Here is a 21,439-nt window from a genome sequence, read left to right on the forward strand (position 1 = left end):
AGAGTAAGCAGCAATACACCAGATGTTTGGAAATACATATGGCCCAGAAAGTACTTGAGAATGTACTTCAAAGGAGCATGAAAAAAAGAATACAGGGAGGAGTAAAAAACTAGTGTCATTTTTACAGTCTTTCATACCAAAGAAAAACAAGACAAGTACAGACAATTCATTGTTCAAACAGGTATTATTATTACTTGGGGGGAAAAAACTTAAGATTTTTCTGGGCTTAGTTATAAATTAGGCTCTTATGGAGTATATGGGTTATCTTTCTTAAGACAGCTGTAAGATAGGGGCAAATGAGTTCTTTTTCCCCCCCTCTCCCTTTTAACAATTATATTTTGTTGGTTTGGAGAGCCAGTTAAATGGCAATAGATTTTGGCTCAGGAAAGTTCAAATTTAGCCCAGAGGAATCCAACTTTGGCCCTGCTTAAATCAATTCAGGCCTTCTTCTGTTCCCAAGGTCAAGTTCTAAACATGAAGAAATCCATTTTAATTCCATTCTTGAAAAATAACTGCTAGCCAGTTATTGCCTATTAACTAATAGGCAAGTCAGCTAGTTTATCTGGCTAAGAGTATGGGACTAATAATATTCAAACCTTATATAATCCATATTCCTTTTAATGAAAAGCATAATATAATGGTGACCTCACTGAACCAAATCAGAAGTCCTAGATTCTAGATAAGGTTCTACCACTAATTAGTTGTGTGACCTTATAGGCAAGTTACTTAATCTCTTTAGGCCTCAACTGCCGCATATATATTAATCAGGGACTGCTCTAAAGTACAATGTTTCAAATGTTCTATTTCCACAGTATATTAGCAGGTATTACTTATTCAAATAAGTTTAAGAAATACTAACTTAAATAAAGTTCAAAATGTTTATTTCAGGACTTTTCAGCACTTTCATCTTGTGCCTTTTGAATCTCTAACAGGGGAATATAAGGTGCGGCAAACAAATTTTACCAATTACTCATTTATTCATAAAAACACGTGTCCCACTGAGTATACTTTGGGAAATGTACTGTTATTTCTAGCACCCACATGGGTGAAATTTAACAGTCAGTGTCCCAGAAAGAGGGCAACTTCAAATGGGGACATTTGAGAAAAATACAATAAAATTACTATTTACAAAGGTATAGGCAGGGTTTAGGAAAACCAGCAAGGTATAATGACCTACTCTGGGGCTATTAATACCCTGGACTCATCACGATATAAGTGAAAAGGGGTAAACGGAGGGAGCATGGGCCTGAAGTTAACTGGAATAACTGCTGGGAAAGGGATGCCTGAAAGGATGACCTTCAGTAGAAGGACACACCCAACCCATGGTGACCTGCCAGGAAAGGAGCAAGGGAAATAAATAATTTCATTTTCCTTTCAACCTTCAATCTCCTGCAGTGCTTCCATTTGCTGATCCCAAGCAAAAGCCAGTGGTCAAGGGGACCTACCTCACAGAGCAGAGAGCAGAATGGGAAAGAGTGGAGGGTGGATCCAGAGGGCAAACAGAAACTATTCAGCACAGTAGGGTTCCATTCACAAGCAGCTAGATTAGATGATTAAATGATGTCCTCAGGACTCAGTCTTTTTATCTCTCCACTCTGCTTTCTTTTGCTGGCTTCATTCTAAGGCAAGTTCTTGCCACCTGCAGCAGAGATGTCACCAGTAGCTCTAGGATTATATACATCATGCTTATTTCACAATTTCATAAAATAATAAAAAGAGTAAACACATTTATAGCACTTAGTATATGCCAGCTGCTGTTGAAAGCCCCTTAGATACATTAATTCAGTTAAACCTCACCATAATCCTAAAATAGCTACTGTATTACCATCTCTTCAGAAATGAAGAAACTGACAAATGATTGGTAGGTGAAAAAAGAAAGCTGAGACTTAGATTTAGATAGTCTAGCTCTAGAGTCTGTGCTTTTAACCACTGCTTTTTGAAAAATAAACCCTATCTCCTAGAGCAACCATATCACTTAACAAGAAGGATGTTGGGACATGTGCTCATCCCTGGATCAATCACTAGGCACTTTGCTTGCTAAACCGGGTCATACGTCCATCCCTACGATAGGACATGATTGCTAGCAATTTCTCCCTAAAAAAGATGCCAGGCAGATGAAAAAAGCAACAAATGTCCACCACAGACAGGGTGGACTTAAGAAGAAATAGCCCTATGGAACTGGAGCTACAATTCTAGTTCTGCCCATGTTTATCATTAACCTTAAACAAATTACTTGAGGAGACTCTGTGAGTATAGGTGGAAAGATATGAAGATCTCTAAACAAATATCTAATTATATCTAATTACATATATATATAAATATAACACATTATTATATTAAAATATGGTAATAAAATTGAGATATGCCAAGTTGAATTTTTCAGCCAACACTATCTCTGAAAACTCCCTTAGAAATAACTTCATTTTAAAAAATATGAAGTAAAATAAATAAAACCTTATTTTTTCAAGTGGTCTTACAGACATTATACAGAAATATTTCCCAGGAATAAACAAAGCACAGTTATAATTTTATTGATTTTAGCAAAATAAAATTACATTAAATGACTTCCTAAAAACTAATGGGTAAGTTTCCTTGTTTCCTTGTCTCCAGGGCATTTGGCATTCTTTACCAACTGGTGCATAAAAGAGTAGAAAAATAAAAGATTATCATATTGTCCTTTGTATTTCTCTTTTAAAATATCAGTATGATAATCTACCAGAAAGTAGTAAATGGCTTCAATTGTGGAAAGGAAGGTATCTGGCTTTCCTTTTTGATGGCGCCAAAAGCAAGTTTTTCTTGTTTTCAACTCAACTTGTAGCAACCCTGCCAAAAACAAATAAGAGAAGTATAAATATTTCCTGTTAACCACAGGGTGTGGTACAATAATAATTTCCCTTAATTACTTTAAGGATTTTCTTTAAATTCCTTCAATCCCAATTCCAAATAGGATATTTTCTCAAATGTATTAAGGTATATACGGAAGCAATATAAAACACAGGATGAAATCTTATCCATGACAGTTATGTATAAGTCTTGGACCTGTAGCAAATTGGTTAAAAGTAGTTAACATTTAAGATGTTCATCTCTTTCTGTCTTCTACTTGCCAGTGTCTTTTTTGACTTTAATCTGTGACAGGACTAAATTCATCAATTTTCAGAAGAGTTTCATTTCCTTGATAAACTGACATTTAAAATATTGTTCTGAAATTCACTGAGACCAGGTAGGCAGGTTAGTGGTCCTTAATACTGTTAAAACTACTTCTGGATTATCACTTTTTGGCTATTATGTTCATGAACAGAGTACCTAGAGCTGTTTCATTAGCTGTCACGTCTGTGTTTCAGAGACTCAATAACGCAGTCAGCTAATGCCTTGCTCCTGTATATTTAAAAAGGAAATGACTCATGAAATCATACAATAGTACTCTCATCTCTTACAACTCAGATGTCAACATACAAACCCAGAATGCTTTTAGTACCTTAGACCAATACTCACTCACATTATATTTAGTTTGCAAATACTTTCTAAAAATCGTATTTTATTTTAAAGTGAGAAATAAAAGTGAAGAAGGTAATATCAAAATTGGCCCACTGACCCAGATTAGGAACCTCTGAGTCATCAATGATTTCCTACTATCACGCCTCAATTTAACTTAACAGCTACCTAAGAAATGTGGCAGAGAATGACAAGAAATAAATAATATAAAAACATATCAAGATATTAAGAGATATGAAGGATCAAATATATATCTAATAGGAGTTCTGTGGGAGACAGCAAAGAGAATGGATGAGAGATAGCATTTAAAGAGATAATGCCTATGGCTGTTTCAGAAACTATTTTAAAAAATGCTAAGTCACAGATACATGACATAATGTATCTCAAGGAGGATAAATACAAAGAAATCAGTGCAGAGATCCTCCTTATAGTAGTGTAACTGCAAAAGAGCAAGACTAAAGAGAATATTTTTAAAGTAGCCATTGAGAACAGATAGATCATATACAAAAGAAAGGTAATCAAAATGACAGGAGACTTTTTATTAGGAACAATAAAATATTGAAGACTCTGGAATAAAATCTTCAAAGCGCCAAGAGGAAATAACTGGCAACCTAAAATTACCTACCCAGCAGGACTATATATCAAGAACAAGAGTGAAAATATTAATAGACAAACAAAAATATGCCAATAAACATATGCCAACTGGAGATCCAATGGAATGAATTTCTAGATGTACTTCAGAAAAAACAGTCTAAGTTATAAGAATGGTGAGCAAAGAAAATGGTAAACATCTACGCAAATCCAAAGAAATGATGCCAGTATTAAAGAAAAACAATAATAATATCTAATTTGTGGCCTGAAAATAAAAGACAGAACAAAAAATAATGAAGAAAATAACAATAACTAGGAGGGGATGAATCAAGCTTAAGTGTATTAAGGCCTTACAGTGTTCAAAAGGAGAGGTAAAAATATTGTTTGACTTTGAATTTTTTTAAGTTACATGTGCATAGTACAATTCCCTAAAAGAACCAAAATAGGAACATTAAAAAATGGAATATGAAAAATAAAAAGAAAAGCCAGGAAAAGAAAAAAGTAGTAAAGAGCAAGATAAATAAAAATAAAATTAAGATGATAGAAATAGGTCCAAATAAATCAATACTCACAGCAAATACAAACTGATTAAACCTGCCATTTAAAAGACAATGATCATCAGACTGAAATACAACAGGGATGACCTCCACAAGCCTTCCATTCAATACTGCACTGGAGGTCTTAGTTAACACAGCAATACAAAAATAATAAATTAATTAGATGCACAAGAACTGAAAAGGAAGAAACACCTCTGACATACACAGAAAATATTTTTTTACATCTATGAACAAATTATTAGAAATATCTTGGGGTAGAGAGGATTTTTAAAAGACACAAAAGTGGTAAACATGAAAGATGGATAAATTCTACACTAAGAATTTCAGTTCCCCAAAAGATAAAGAAATTTAAAAGAGGAGCCACAAACTGCAAGAAGATATTTCAAACATTATTATCTATATTCTAGAATATATAAAGAATTTATACAAATAAATAAGAAAAACGAAACACTAGAAAGATGGACATAGATAGTTCATAGAACAGGACATGTGTATGGCCAAATAAGCAAACAAAATGATGCTCGGTCCAATTAGTAATTAGAGAAAGGCACATTATCAATACAATGAGATACCACTTTATACCCACTCTATTGGCAAAAATCAAACATTTGGCAAGACAATGGTAGGAGGGATTATGATCGATGGGAACTCTTACACATTAATTATGGGAGTATAAATTTGTATACCCACACTTTGGAAAACAGGTGGCATTATCTCGGAAAACTGAACATTCTTATATGTAACAACAGAGCTATTCCGCTTCTAGGTTCGTTTCCTAGAGGAAGCTTGCACATGTGCAAGAATGTTCATAGTAGCACTGTGTGTAACAGCAAAAACTAGAAATAATTCAATTGTGTCACCAACAGGAGACAGAGTAAACTGTAGTATGTTCACACAATCAGATATTACACAGCAGTGAAAATGAATAAACTCTAGCTACAAATTTAGAAACAAAATGGTAAGTTTACAATGTGAGTCCTGAAAACCACATACAGGTGAAAAAAAGCAAAATTAAATAATAATTTAATCTAAAAAGAGCAAATCTTTTTTAATTGAAGTATGCCGTATGATATCATATGTTACAAATTTCTAATACTGTGATTCACAATTTTTAAAGGTTATACTCCATTTATAGTTATTATAAAATATTGGCTATATTTCCTGTGTTTTACAATATATCCTTGTAGCTTATTTTATACTTAATAGTTTGTATCTCTTACTCCCCTACCCCTCTATTGCCCCTCCCCCCTTCCCTCTCCCCACTGGTAACCATCGGTTTGTTCTGTGAGTCTGCTTCTCTTTTGTTATATTCACTAGTTTGTTGTAGTTTTTAGATTCCGCATATAAGTGATATCATATATGTCTTTCCCTGTCTGCCTTATTTCCCTTAGCATAATGCCCTCCAAGTCCATCCATGTCGCTGCAAATAGCAAAATTTCATTCTTTTTTATGGCTGAGTAGTATTCTATTCTGTATGTTTGTATGTGTTTATGTGTATATATATACATACATATATATGTATGTATATATACACACACATATATATATATACATATATACATACATACATACATGCCACGTATTCTTTATCCATTCATCTGTTGATGGACACTTGGGTTGCTTCCATAACTTGGCAATTGTAAATAATGCTGCTATGAACACTGGGGTGCATATGTCTTTCAAATAGTGTTTTTAGTTTTTTTTAAATATATATCCAAAAGTGGAATTGCTGGATCATATGGTAGTTCAATTTTTAGTTTTTTGAGAAACCTCCACTGTTTTCCATAGTGGCTGCACCAATTTACATTCCCACTAGCGGTGCACGAGGGTTCCCTTTTCTCCACATCCTCACCAACATTTGTTACTTGTGTTCTTTTTGATGATAGCCATTCTGACAGGTGTGAGGTGATATCTCATTGTGGTTTTGATTTGTATTTCCCTAATGATTAGCATCACTTCATGTGTCTGTTGGCCATCTGTATTCCCTCCTTGGAAAAATGTCTATTCAGTTCTTCTGTCCATTTTTTAATCAGATTATTTGCTTTCTGATGTGATGAGCTGTTTATATATGTTGGATATCACTCTCTTATCAGTCATATCATTTGCAAATATTTTCTTCCATTCAATAGGTTGTCTTTTCATTTTGATGATGGTTTCCTCTGTTGTACAAAACCTTATAAGTTTAATTAGGTCCCATTTATTTATTTTTGCTTTTATTTCCTTTGCTTTAGGAGATGGATCCAAAAAAATATTGCTCTGATTTATGTCAAAGAGTGTTCTGCCTATGTTTTCCTTTATTAAAGTATCTGGTCTTACATTTAAGTCTTTAATCCATTTTGAGTTTATTTTTGTATACGATGTTAGAGGATGTTCTAATTTCATTCTTTTACATGTAGCTCTCCAGTTTTCCCAGCACCACTTATTGAAGTGATGAATGCTAGTTTTAACAATTTTGACTCCTTCTCCAACAAAAAGAAACCATCCTTCCCCACTGCATTCCCCCAAGCCTTTCTGTGGTGGATCTTCAAGGATGTTATGCCATTTTTCACTTGAGGGCTTACATTTTATGATTAAATTAGGCACTCAAACTTCAAATGTTTTATTTTGACAGCAGTAAAACATCTACAGCTCTCTGTCTGTAAAGTCTGGCAAAACAGTACGTTACATTGTTAAGGGGATTCTTAATCTCAACATTCATAATAAGATAACAGAAACAAACATTCCAATACACTACATTTGAGGGTTTAAACTGAGGTTTAGAGTTGGTTTGTTCAGTTTAATCCTATCAAATGATAAACCGTTTTAAAACCTAATGGCAATGATTTATAACAAAAAAGGGCTGTTTCTTGTGGAAGTAACTTGGCTTATCTGGAAACTGGTATTTCACATATGTAGAGATTATAAATATGCCAAGCCCTAAATATTTCTTGTGGTGCAATGAGGAGCCAGAAGAGGCAGGGGGTGAAATAGGGCACGCAGAGAAGACTGACTCTAGAAATCCATTTACTTCATGATTTTGAAGGGTTTAAGAAATCCCTTTTAAAATTCTGATGTAGCACAGAATTGAAATATATGATACTTTCTATGTGATCTGAGAAACAGAAATTTTTTGTACAAATGTGATTTGAAGCCTTAAGCACAATGGCTGAAAACATATTTGAATTGTACCTCAATAGTTCCTTTTACAATTTTTTCAAGTGTTATCACTTACGTTCTTCACTTGACCTTTTCAATTACCATATAAAGTAATTTAAAGAAAAGGCTCAGGAAAATCTTCAAACTGAGGAGTAACTTGCTGCTGTAACCATCCAAGGTAACGTGGCAGGCAGTACTCCAAAGAGCGGGACTTTAGGGTTTCATCTATTAAACATTAGCAACAATGCTGTAAATCTTATGCTCCGTCATCTTTCTCTGTCTCTGTCTCTCTCTCATACACACACACACACACACACACACACACTTCTTTGTCTCTATCTCTCTGCCTATCTGTCACACACACATACACCCAAGCACACAGAATTAGAATGACAAAGCAATCTTTCTAACATGTATGCTGTTTTCAAGAGATATAAACGATATAAATAAAGTTAGGTAAATCCAGCATTGTCGCTCACTTTAGCTTGGGACTAATTATCACAGGATTCCAAAAAGTGTCATAAACTTTCTTTTCTAGAGGATGGATATTTTTAACAATTGCCTGGGAGAAGCTCTCCCAGTTTGAAACTGTTTTGGAAACTGCCTAATACCAACTGGGTAGCTCTTTTGCTTTCTAATCATACATGGTACACAAATAAAGCCATCAAAGAGCTAGAAATAAACCTGAAGTTTTTAGAGAAACTACTGAGAAAGACTGAAGAACTGAGTAAGGTGCAAGGGAACAAGACAAGTAACATTCTTCATATTACTAGTTGTGTTATTGGGCAAGTAAAGCAACTTTTTTAAACCATTATTATTAGACACTAAGCTTTTCACTCTAAGAGAAAAACATACAAACATAAAACAAAAGAAACTAATGTTAAATCTGAATTGGAACTATCCATGTGAACTCATAATATATATCTATTTATTTCTTTTGGCTCTGTCCACTGAAGCAACGACATCCAAGCAGTAATAAATTTACCAGATCTTGGTTTCTAATACCATTCCCCACTAAAAGAACCACAGCTCCTTCAAGTAATTAATTCTAGGTCTGGGGCAGGAAAAAAAGTACAAGTGAACTTGGGACATCCTGTTGTAACAGAAAGACTAATTAGGCCATGCCACAAAGGACTTAAAGGGCTCCCAATAGCAAAATTTTAGACAATTTGGACATCAAAAAGAATACAATCATGATACATTATAATATACTGAACTAAAAGGAAATCCATAAGACCACAGTGATCTCAAAAAGAGAAAAAAAGAAGAGAGGAAAAAAAGAAAAGCTCTTCTTTACATAAGAATGCCAGCTAACAAATGTAGAAGAAATAATAATATTAAAATTTCATCATTTTGTAATCCTTATTGTAATTACTGATTTAGGCAACAGTCATCAATAAATACTAAAACCACTCAGTAAAAAAAAAAACCACTCAGTTGGGAATAGTTCACCGTCTTAAAGCATCACCCCACAGATTACTACTAATTTCAATGAAGAAAATAACCTTTATAATGGAGAAATTTGGCAATCACCACTTTAATCAAGGAATTAAAGTTATCAGCAGTAATGGAACAACTTACATTATATCCTCCTGATCTGATGTATACAACCTGAGCTATGAATAGGTTAACCATATAATTAATCAGCCAAACAGCTTCATTTCTGAGAGTGAAAGGGGATGCTATTAATAATTATATCAAAACAATAGATATAAACTGGAATTGTCATGGGCAACCCTGTATTTATCCTTATCTGAAGTATCCTTGCAAAAATATTTAAACTGAATCTAATATTGAAACATTTAGACAATTGACCTATCCTCTTCACACAAGTCTAAGTCATGAAAAACAAAAACAGGGGACTGTTCTACAATAAAAGAGACTAAAGAGATATAATAACCAAATGCAATTTGAGTTTACATGCTGCATCAGAGGAAAAGAGCTACAACAGATATTTTGGGGTTAATTAGGGAAATATGAATGTGGACTGCATATGAGATATCACAGAACTTTTCTTAATTTTCTTAGAGTGATAACGGTATAGTGATTATGCAATTATTCTTAAAAGTTGTACACTTAGGTATTTAAGGGTGATGTATTACAAAGCCTGCAACTTACTTTCAAATGGTTCAACCAAAAACATATATGATATCTAAGTACACAAACATACATATAATAGAGGAGGAAAAATAAAGCAAATGTGGCAAAATGTATGTGTATTCAATGCAACTCTTCTTGCAATAAATCTGTAGGTTTGAAGTTCTTTGAAATGAAAGTTGGGGGACAGAACAATCAAAAACATGCAACATTTTTTTTCTTACCTTGCAGTCTCTCATCAGTGAATATTTTGTTTGTTTGGTTCCAGGTGCTATCTATGAATACAATTTTTTTCAGTGTTGTGTCTTTGCACTTGCTGTCATTCAAATCCTGTTCTTCAGTTTTCTTGCGTTTAATGAATGGCTTGTCAAGGTCATCATTTTTGCCTCCAACATTATTTTGAATCTTTTCTTGGAGATGAAAAGAAATTTCTTTTACTGAAACAGAGTTAGGTCCAGGAAAAACAAGTGCAACCTAAAGCAAAGAAGCTTAAGTTAGTAGTGTGCTATTATGATCTTCAAAATTAATAAATTCTGACTTAAAACTTTAAGAGGAAAAAATACGTTGAGTATCTGAGAAACAAGTATTAGGTTCTATTATATGTGCCTCTTTAATATATATGGTAAAGTTTTTGGCTCTTCCCTAGTAATTTATAATCACAATACACTACCTAGAATTATTTTTGTACTTCAAAATAAGTTATTCACCTATTGAGAGAAGCTCAGTTAATTGTACCTTAAATCAAAAAACTAAAGTCTATAATATTTCATAAGATAAATGGCAAAGTATGGGGTACTTTGTAAAAGAACCATTGAAAAGTGCTCAATAATTAAATACCATTTTCACCTATAATAAGCAACGATAAAACAAATGATACAGCCAATGCTGGTGAGGAAATGGTGTAATAGGCCTTTACAGCCATTACTGACATCAGGTTTAAATAGGATAACTCTGTGAAAGCAATTTGGCAATTTAAGTCAAGAGTCTTGAAATGTTCATACCCTTTGGTCAAATAATTTCACATATGGGAATTTATCTTAATAAAATAATTCTAAACACACACCATACTCACAATACCCAGAATATTTGTTAAAGTATACTTATTACAGTGAAAAACTAAAACTAAAGAAATCTAACTTTCAAGGAATAATTCAGTAAATTATGGCACCTCCTTTCTTTCAGCATATTTTTACTGAGATCTTATATACTGTACTGTATATCCAAAGTAAAAACTCCTGCCACAAAGCAGGCACCCAGTAAATATCTGTTAAATGAACAAATGTTGATAGAATCACAGATGTTATCCTCCATATGTTTCTCTATTTCCCAAGTTTTCTTGAATGAAAATGTATCATTTTTAATATGAAAAAATAAATATTAAACTTTAAAATCTTGAATTTATAAACTTCGACATTATAAAAGTTTTTCAGACATTCACGATGCATGCCTACATATCCCCCATACCCAATAAGTAAAGTCCAGGGCTTTTTAGTTTTCTTGGACTATAATCATGTCACATCTTTTTATATTACCTAGCACTGTGTTCTATTTAATTGACATATATGATAACCTAGCTGACCAGAGAAGGAAGTACAAATATATTCCTAGATCCGAAACTCATATATTATTTACAAACACAACTTTCTATGAACTCAACCAAAAAATATAAATATATTGATAGGAAAGGAAAAACTTACCAAGTTCTTCCTTGAACAAAGGAATGTATTTTTAATTTTGCTTCTAAATTAACCATACCAACAAATGTTCCCCCAAGAGACCTAAAAGGGTTTATGTGCTTCTTTCAGAAGTATTCAAGCCCTAGTTTTTTGAGATCTATTGCAAAATCACTTTTCAACAAGATCAGCTGTCACTAACGTGACCACTTCAACTATGTGAATACCAATTAAGAATCTAGAAATGAGTAAGGAAGGCCTCTGAGTAGCTAAAAGAAATATTACAAACGCCATGTACCAATGCTCTTAATTTAGAGAGAATTTCTAAAAATCCTTCTACCTTAGTCTGTCTCTTCTTCTTCTGGAGAAATTCCAACAACATTTGTAATCTGGTTTCTCAGTTTGTATCAAATTAGACTATCTATGTGTAGTATAGGCAGGAGAATGGAGACGGGAGAAAAGTAAAAGCAGGCCTAGTAGTACTGGCAAAGACTAAAAACCTGAAGAAATAATGCAAACAATAAAAAGTAGAAAGACAGACTCAAAAAAGCTCAACATCTAGGATCACTTGATCTTTGAAGACAATGGTGAAGTAAACTGTGCGTTGTTTAGTGCTATATAAGATTTAACCCTAGATCACTAAACAAAATATTAAATTATGTTCAAGTAAGTTCAGAAAGGCAATGGGGTTTAAAATTCATTTTTTGATTCAACGTGAGAAGTTGTAAAAAAAAAAAGATAAGCTGCCTACTTCATGGTCCTTTTCTTCATATTCTGGAATACAAGGATATGTATAAATATTCACAAATTCAGGTGCTAAGAGTTTTGCATGTATAGCAGTGCTTTTGCCGTCTGTTTCATTTGGATGTTTAATGATGTCAATCTTCAATGGAAGCTAAAATTTAAAGAAAAAAGACAAATGAACAAAACAAATATAAAAATTCTAATTTTTACATTAACAAAAATGGTCTTTAAAGCTTAAATAGCAAGTTCACACTAAGATCCTATAAATACAATTATGGATTGAAAAGTCATACTTTTCTAGAACAAATACTAAGAATGGTAACAGTCATAAAGGAAACACAAATTTATTCCTCAATATTGTTAATCATGTACTAGAACAACTATTTTCAACTCATTTAACATAGAATCTTCTCTTATAGCAATGTTCCAATGTCACTTTCATTTAAATCACATTGGCACTGAGTCATATTCTTTGCATTTCAATATCTGTGCCAAGGACATTTTTTATAATTCCTATAAACTTTTAGGTCTATTAATTTTACAATATATTAAAAGGAAACATAAGTTTGGGCAAAAGCTTTAGATCTAAAACTCAAGCTAAAATTTTTTTCCTTAAACATCTTCTGAGGTCAAAGGTATTATCTTTTATTTTAACATCATGATTCTCAGCATAATTAACAGCACAAGTGAAATTAATTATTAACTGGAAAAAACAGTAACAGAATGGTTCTAGGAGGTACACTCTTTATATAAGAAATAACTCTCTTCAAAATCATTTTGCCTATTTTCCTTAAGGTTTCATTATTTAATTACTATGAACTATGTCCTGTCTCTATGCAAAAATAATATTATCTGCAAATTTCTTGAGTTAGATTTTTCTATTATTTCACTGACTTGTTTGGTTTAGTTTTCTGTATAATGCTTGTACAAGTCCTGCATTCAGCCATGATTATGAAAATAAAAGACAAGTCATATCTCCCCCATTATATATATGAAAGTCTCTGAGATGGATTCTTCGCTGTAGAGTTCAAATGACTTGTTATGATAAGCACTCTTCCAGCTCCCATCCCACACTAAAAGGCAAGAATCTAGGCATTTACCCTGGGGCACATAGCTATTTTACCCTGGTTACAAAATAGTTACAAAACTATTTTTCTTGTTTTTTAAAACAGCTTTATTAAAGAGATAAAATTGATACAATAAATATATTTAAAGTGTACAATCTAATGAGTTTTAACATGTTACACCTTTGCACTCATCACCACAATGAAGATAATGAACAAATCCATCACCCCCAAAAGTCTTCCTGTGCCTCCCTCCTTCCCCTTTTCCCCATCAACTACCACCCACAGTCCTTAGACAACCATTGATCTGCTACCACTACAGGTTAGTTTGTATTTTCTAGAATTTTGTATAAATGAAATCATAAAATATGTACTCTTTTCATCTGATCTCTTTCACTTAGAATAATTATTGTGAGATTCACCCATGTTGTGTGTATCATTAACTCCAGAACTGTTTTTTAAAGGGGCAGTTGCTGTATGCTACTAGATGATCCCAACCGTACATAGTTTATCTTTCAGGATGATTATATGGAAAGAGGACAGTATATACCCTAGAAGGGTCATAAATATCCCAAATAGTTTTCAATCTAGGGTTTCAAACCCCATGTCTCCTACCCTCCCACTCAGGCCTAGTGATCATTTATAAGTTGGAGCCAATTGCTTCAAATCATCAAACCAACTTCTAGTTATAGAATATTTGCCATTTAAGTAGGCAGTTCACAAACGATTTTACATCAGTCTACCTCTGGCTGAACTCTACATCAGACTTTCCTCATGACGCTCAGTCCCAGCTGATACTACATTCCCTTTCCCCAGGGTCTCTCAGTACCAGCTCAGCATTATCTTAGCCCAGGTAAGGTAGGAAAGAGGAAAAGAAGAAAAAGAAAGCAGGTCATGACAATGTATTCTAATACTAATGAAATTGACTTTCTAATACGGCCGATGAGTAGAGCTGAAAATTCCAAAGGTAATCACCAACATTTCTGATCAGCTGGCTATCTCTGAAGGATATCATTTAAATCAAAAATGCAGGACTGGGGGATTCCCTGGTGGCGCAGTGGTTGAGAGTCCGCCTGCCGATGCAGGGGACACGGGTTCGTGCCCCGGTCCGGGAAGATCCCACATGCCGTGGAGCGGCTAGGCCCGTGAGCCATGGCCGCTGAGCCTGCGCGTCCGGAGCCTGTGCTCCGCAATGGGAGAGGCCACAGCAGTGAGAGGCCCAAGTACCGCAAAAAAAAAACAGGACTGAATGTTATTAATGTATTTTACAAATCATGAACCTAGCTATTATGGACTAACATCTACAAGTATAAAACAATTATGCCAAATTTGTGCTCAAAAAGTATTCCTGGGTGCCAGTCCAGGTATATTTAGTTCCCCCTGAGTAAGCCTGAGAATTATACTATGAAACAAAAGCCCAGACACGGGTCAAATCATGAAAATAGGTAAATATATGTTTGTGCTCTAGTTTGTACATTTTAAGGGAAGATACATCTTAAATAATGACAGGGTGCAGAGTAATACCACTAGAGTTGACCAGACTGAGTTCAAGTAGAAATGTTCTGTTTTCAAACATTTAAAGAAGATCAATCTGTTCTCTAACGTCTATGTTTTCTATAAGAGATTTACCACAAATCTTTCTGCCCAAATTTATCAAAATGCCATTAGCAGAAAAACCTAAGCCTTTTTCCATGTGATTATCAACTTTCCCAAAGAGAGTCTTTTCAATTCTAGGACTCTAATAGAGCTGAAACTTTCTTTTATCTTATGATTTTTTTTCTCCTTTTTTTAAAAAAAACCAAGAGCACCTTTTACCTTTGCTTATGCATTTGTCACGACATTTAAAAAATTATACTCTGCATTAAAAAGATACATATTTATGAATTTAATCCCTAGACTAAAATTTATAGCTTGGGAGGTACTTACTCATTATGTAGTCATCTTCCCTTCCCAAGCAGGCTATCTAAAAGCAAATGCTAAACAATTTGTAAAAATAAAGTCAAAATTAGAAAGAAAATTTTGTAGAGTTTTTATTACTACTAATAGTAACAGTATTTTAGTATTTATATTAACATATAAAATTTTATTTCTGGCAATTAAAATAAAACACTTCAGAAAATTCTGCACCATCCAGTAGGCCATTTAGAGTTGATCAAACTCTTGGCATAGTGTTTTGAGTCATTTTGATTAAATAGTGGACGACCACTGATTTGAAAAATAATCCTCAATTATTAAATTCCTATGAAAACATTAGCTCTGCCAATATATTATTAACTTTTATTATTCTGATCTTCAATCCTTTTGAATAAAATATATCTTAAGATAAAACTTTTAATGGGATATTTTCTATATGTGGCTATGACATAAATAGATGAAAAGATTCTGTGTATACCTCCAAAACTATACTTCAAAATGTAATATTCTTATAAGATAATGGCAACTTAAAAAGAATTATTGTCCTCAGGCTCTCAGTTTTTCTGAGGTAACTGTGAAGCTGATTGGATTCCATTCTTACTTATTCTTGGCCAGTAAACTTTCCAATAGCCTATAAGAGTGATCTGAGACCCCTAAGCAGACCATGGACTTGCCAAGGTGACATGTAGGCTAAACTACAATTCAAGTAACAAAATATGAGTGTTAAAGTATTTTTCTTACTTGAAAACTTAAATGAACCTTAAAATCACCACATTAAATATCTTTAAATATAGTTACAACTTTCATACTGGCAAGTTCTAATGAGTCCATGTGTAGGTTTGGTCTCTTTAAAGTTCTAACAGGCAGCAGTCAAATTTCATACACTATTTGATTTGCTCCTAAAGTTCAGGTCACTGTTAGGCGAGTTAACATACACATAATAAATTTTTTGATTACGTAGACATGATGGTCTACAGACCTTTTATCTACTCAAAAATAGTCTTCGTAAGCAACAAGTATAAGGTAAGCAATCAACTCAAATCAATTTTTTAAATCTGGCTTTAAATCACAACAATTATAACACAGCCCAATGAGTAGGTCTTAGTCTTTCAATTTTAGTTTTGTTTAGTTTTGGTCACTGACATGTGCTCCATCTCCACGTACAGGATGGGGCTGAACTCATGATTTTGCCTAAGCAAAAATCAACCCTAGTTCCTTCAGGATATGTTTTCTCAAAGGGCAGTCCAAGGCCCTTGAGGCTCCTTCATGTAGTCTGTAAACTTGTCTCTTGTAGTATTCAAGTTTATACCATGTTTTTTTCTATGTAGTAAATGAATTATAATCATTAATTTAAAAAAGTAACTGATTTCATTAAAAACAAGAGCATTCATCTCAGATGCAAGTGTTTTGGCAACGTGTGCCTCTTTTTCTAGAGACGAGGAAAAAAAATATAGGTTTACCAATCTACAGGATTAAACTTTCTATTAATACAATTCATTTTCATAATAATATCATTTATCAAGCTTATCAGTTATATTAGAGTAGGTATATATGAGACGTGTTTTTAAAATCTATTTTCCTACTTCCAAACAATTAAAGTTCTCACCAACCTTCACACGTGGTATCTGTTCAATAGGTACATTCTCAACTGGGACGTAACATGTATAGCAGTAGAACATTCTTGAACCACCACACTTGAGACATTTTGATCTTCCATTTTGCTGAGCTTTTTGAAGAACTTCTTGAGATGCTAAGCATAAGTTTTGAAGAGGATATTCTGCAGCTATGGATGTAGTTTGTGACTGTTGTATTTCCACAAATTTTGAATTATCTTCTTCCCTTTCTTTGAGAAATATAGGTGTATTGAGAGACATTTTTCATTCAGACCAAAGTTTAACTTTTATTTCTAAAACACATATCATAGATGCACTGAAAAAAAAAGTGGGAGGCAAAATAAAAAACAGAAAACATTTTACTCACTGTTTCTACCAAAAAAAATTACTCAATTTAATTCACAACTGTGTGCTGTTTTTAGTATTTATTAACAAACGTTAATAAGTTTTTTAAACCACTAAATTAGTATGCTTTAAAATACAAAATGAAAAAGCAATATATTCAAAACAATAAATTACCCTTTTAAGCCATTCCCTCCATAAAAATAGGAAGGCTCTTGCCTAGAAAAACTATTTCAAATATAAAGTTTAGGTATGAACGATCTATTTTTCAGTGACTATTTTTGTCCCAGAAACAGTAATTTTGTTTAATATTAGGAATGTAATGTTTTAATGTTAGTATCAGCCAGGAGAGTATCCAACCCTGTAAGCTCTGACTTTCAATTAATATTACGTGATATCAGATCTCAGTCTGAACGCTAATGAAAATCCAAGGTTCCAGTGAAATCAGTAAAATTTAGTTAATGTTCTAAAAGATGTAGTCTTCTCCAACATAAATTAAAACACATAAAAATATAACTAAACATCCATTAAAATAAGAGGCATTCATTACCAATTATAACTTGTAAAATATCCCAAAAGGTGAAATACATGACTATATATAAAGATATATGCATATATATAAAGATTAAAGTGTAATCTTATAAATGTTAAAATTTTACAGAGTAACATCAATGTTCACCCACTCCAAGAATTCACACTGCTTTTCAAAAATATATACCATTCAGATTCTTCAGTTCTAGAGGTAAAATAGTAATTTTCCCACTTAAATATTTCCTTCAAAGAAGGATGATGGCTGCCAAAACTGTTATTCAAATATTTTGTAAGCACAATATACTTCGAGGGAGAAAAGAGACTGGGGCCCATTTGATTTGATATGCATTCCAAAGCTGTAAAATGATTCTCATATTCTAAAGCCTTATGGCATTGTGGTGTTTAACTATGAGACTCCAGGCACTTTGAGTACAAACACTGACAGGAGAAATGCTGTGACTGCAACAGAAAACTTTCTGTGCTCTCCCAAACAGAAAGTGAACAGAGTCCAGTGGAACATAATATACAACATAATTTACTAACAAGAAGTTAGTGATACTAATTTAATTAGTCATCAGGAGCTTTTTATAGATTGTAAATCCCAGGGAGCTTGAGACCCAAATAAAGAAGTACAAAGAAAAAAGATGCTAGCCATTGAAGGAAAAGTAAAATATACTTGCCAAACGTACCCAAGGGGAAAGCCAAAATACAATAAATATTTTTGACGTGTACTGATTAGGTACAGGTTTACATTTTGGGTTGCTCAGAGAAAGTGACATTTGAAAATGATGATCCAACCCCTTCTTCTTGCCTCACAAATGGAAAACATTATCTGACCTCCACTCCAAATCATCTACCTAAAAATGGCTTTTATCTTTGTCAATATGCCCTCAATGACTGAGAAAGTGCAGGACATTAAGCTGCCACCTTTTCTTGAGGCTCACATCCTTTTAACATTGCATGACAGTCTTTGACCTTATCTCTAGGAAAATGTACTTACAGACACAACATTTTGCACACAATTGCAGGTGGTTTGCAGATTTCTAGAGTCCATCTACAAATCTGGGTAAAGAAATCTTGCCTAAGATCAAAAATTCATTCTAAGGACAGGAGCAGCCTTAAAAGACTGGGAAAAGATCCTATTAGTCTCCAGAAATCGGAGCTACAAATCCTTTGTTGGCCAAAAAAAGGTCAACTCTCACAAGCCAACAGAGGTCTCATCACTACACTTAGGAAGTTAATTGGTACCTAAATCCTCTTGGTTTGGGTTTGTTCTGGTGTTGCCTGAGGTTCTTAAAAACATTTTTAGGCTAAGTCTTGAGTTACCCAGGTCATGGGGCTCAACCTAAAAAAGAAATTGGAGTGGTCTAATTCAACCTGACTCCATTTCTCTGGGTATTCCAGTAGCTATGTAGGGGTTTGCATGTGCTGCCATACCAGGCCTTCTGGGGAAGTATGCAGTCCCCAGGGGTGCCGTGAAAGTCAATGTGGTTGCCTGACATTCAATGAAATACTGCTGGTGAGTTTTTCTAGAGCCCCAAAGTGCACTCCTCCCGAGATGCCTCAGAAATATCCCTCTGGGCTTCCCTGGTGGCGCAGTGGTTGAGAGTCCACCTGCCGATGCAGGGGACACGGGTTCGTGCCCTGGTCCGGGAAGACCCCACATGCCGCGGAGCGGCTAGGCCCGTGAGCCATGGTCGCTGGGCCTGCGCGTCCGGAGCCTGTGCTCCGCAACGGGAGAGGCCACAACAGTGAGAAGCCCGCGTACTGCAAAAAAATTAAAAAAGAAATATCCCCCTATATTTCACTTAGACTTCCATGCATATAACTAAATGAATATCAGCAAAGCCTTATATAAAATGTCCTTCCTCTACAAAGATCAGACAACACAAATACCTTCAGACAGTGAAAGGTAAATGCCGATGGCTCCCCGACGTGCCCCGCCTACACACTCCCACCTAGGGCTGAGGTGGCTACACAGAAGAGGCAGGCAGTTCCAAGTTAGGGGTGGCTCCCTCCAAAGGTCTCTAAAACCATATGACCAGGATATCTGTCTTGACCTTATCAACAGCCTGTCTCTAATATGTACAAATCATTTGTTGCAAACATGATGATTCAAAACTTTCAAAACATACTTGTTAACATCAAATATGTGTGGGAAATACAAGTGAAGTAGTGGGGGTTACTGAGAAAACATAAAAAAACTTTATTCCTAAGAAATTAACAAATATTTTTACCTTGATGGTTCACCCATCATTCTGCAACCTGCGTTGAAAACAAATTAATTTTTTCTCCTTCTACCCTCTTTATCCCCCAACTTAATCAAGTTGTAGCAATTCTACCTTGCACATAATCCTCTATTTTTAGTCTCAAAGTCAGCATTCTAGATGGCCCATGGCCATCTAGAATCTCTTACACCTCTTTACTTTCATGCACTTATTACTAGTTTCACATACTGTACTTTAATTTGGAGTTACCTTTTAGTGAAACTATCCCTCCTAGCAGTCAGCTCTCCAACAGCAGAATTCTTTACGGATCTGTCCTGTTCCGATGTCTTAGGGCAGCATGAGGAATTGAACAAATACTTGTTAACTAAATCAAAACCATTCTGAAAAAGAAGTATCCACTATGCACCTGCTACTGAAGTATCTGACAAACATTTATGGGCCATCTGCAGCATGGCAGAATTAGCAGCCTGGCAGATATTTTTTTTTTTCTAAAATAAAAATGGAAAAGGCTCCTAGCTACAAGTTGACTCAGTTCCCAATGGAACATTATATAAAACTCCCCTATTCTGTACTTTGGACTAATTCAGTACTAGATAAAACCTACTTCAGTTTTTTTCCCCCTATTTTTAAGAACCTGGTCACATATGTACAGGTCCAACATCCATGTTAAAAAACCCAAGGTACCAACTTTTTCATACAGGTTAACAGCACCCTCCATACACACCACCCAACATGTGGTAGACAGTCTTGCCTTAGTTTTTCACGGTACATTGGGGCTCCGACAGAAGTAATTCTTAAAATATTGTGGTTTTGAGTCAAGCAGCGATTTAACATCCAACTTCGTGGAACTGGCAGCTTGCAGTGTTAATATACTTCCTGACTTATCCTACATTTCCCCCAAATAATTCAGACATAAGGGACAGCCTCTTCGCTTATTATGTAATCATAACCTTAATATTTTAAATACATTGCATGGCACACTATGTCTGTACTAAGTTTCTCCTTCCCTGATAACCAATGCCCCCAAACCACTCCAAACACTAAAAAATAAAGAATAGGGTTCCTAGGGGACTAACTTTGCCTGGACAGACTTTCCTTGGGGTGGAATACACTGAAAAAAAATTTTTTTTAGGGAAAATTTGGACACCCTTTTCCCAGAGGGCCCACAAGATCTTAATGTAAGCGCCCGCGCAGAAACCAGGTCCCCGCTCACAAAGAGACACCCGGCACGACCTCCGGCAGGGCCCGGCCAAGGAGCTCCACTCTCGCAGCTGCCGGGCTCCGGCCAGACGTCTGGTCCCCACAGAGGCGCGGAGACCCAAACGAGGGATCTCGGTGGGACTCACACCTGCACAACCCACGGGTCCTCGCACGGCTCCACGCGTCTTCCGCTCCGCCCAGGACCGCTGCGCGCGCCCGGCCCTAGTCCCGCCAGGCGCGGCGGAGCGCTTTCCGGGC

At 34.8% G+C, this 21,439-nt stretch overlaps 1 protein-coding gene across 4 annotated transcripts; it reads right to left on the bottom strand.

Annotated features, from left to right (window-relative positions):
* Nucleotides 1-226: 226 nt before the first annotated feature.
* Nucleotides 227-21,435, bottom strand: DTWD1 (DTW domain containing 1). Of its 4 annotated transcripts, XM_060294276.2 has the most exons (7): nucleotides 21,330-21,435; nucleotides 20,231-20,307; nucleotides 16,878-17,196; nucleotides 12,297-12,440; nucleotides 10,097-10,346; nucleotides 2,717-2,823; nucleotides 227-1,639 (listed from the first exon to the last, which is right to left on the bottom strand). In XM_060294276.2, the coding sequence occupies exons 3-7, from the start codon at nucleotides 17,139-17,141 to the stop codon at nucleotides 1,583-1,585; spliced, it is 822 nt and encodes a 273-aa protein (XP_060150259.1). In that variant the 5' UTR covers nucleotides 17,142-17,196; nucleotides 20,231-20,307; nucleotides 21,330-21,435; the 3' UTR covers nucleotides 227-1,582. The 4 variants fall into 4 exon arrangements, with proteins under 4 accessions (XP_060150259.1, XP_030698646.1, XP_030698645.1 ...); XM_030842786.2 differs by lacking the exon at nucleotides 227-1,639 and having other exon boundaries at nucleotides 2,502-2,823; XM_030842785.2 differs by lacking the exon at nucleotides 227-1,639 and having other exon boundaries at nucleotides 2,502-2,823; nucleotides 21,195-21,335.
* Nucleotides 21,436-21,439: the final 4 nt, after the last annotated feature.

This window comes from Globicephala melas, chromosome 2 (assembly GCF_963455315.2).
Source record: "Globicephala melas chromosome 2, mGloMel1.2, whole genome shotgun sequence".
Classification (NCBI taxonomy): Eukaryota; Metazoa; Chordata; class Mammalia; order Artiodactyla; family Delphinidae; genus Globicephala; species Globicephala melas.

Coding starts and splice junctions, on each gene's coding strand:
- DTWD1 (XM_030842786.2), bottom strand. CDS start 17,141: ATGTCTCTCAATACACCTATATTTCTCAAAGAAAGGGAAGAAGATAAT. Junction 12,441..16,877: donor AACAGATACCACGTGTGAAG/GTTGGTGAGAAC, acceptor TTTAAATTTTAG/CTTCCATTGAAGATTGACAT. Junction 2,824..10,096: donor CACTGATGAGAGACTGCAAG/GTAAGAAAAAAA, acceptor TGTTTTTGGCAG/GGTTGCTACAAGTTGAGTTG.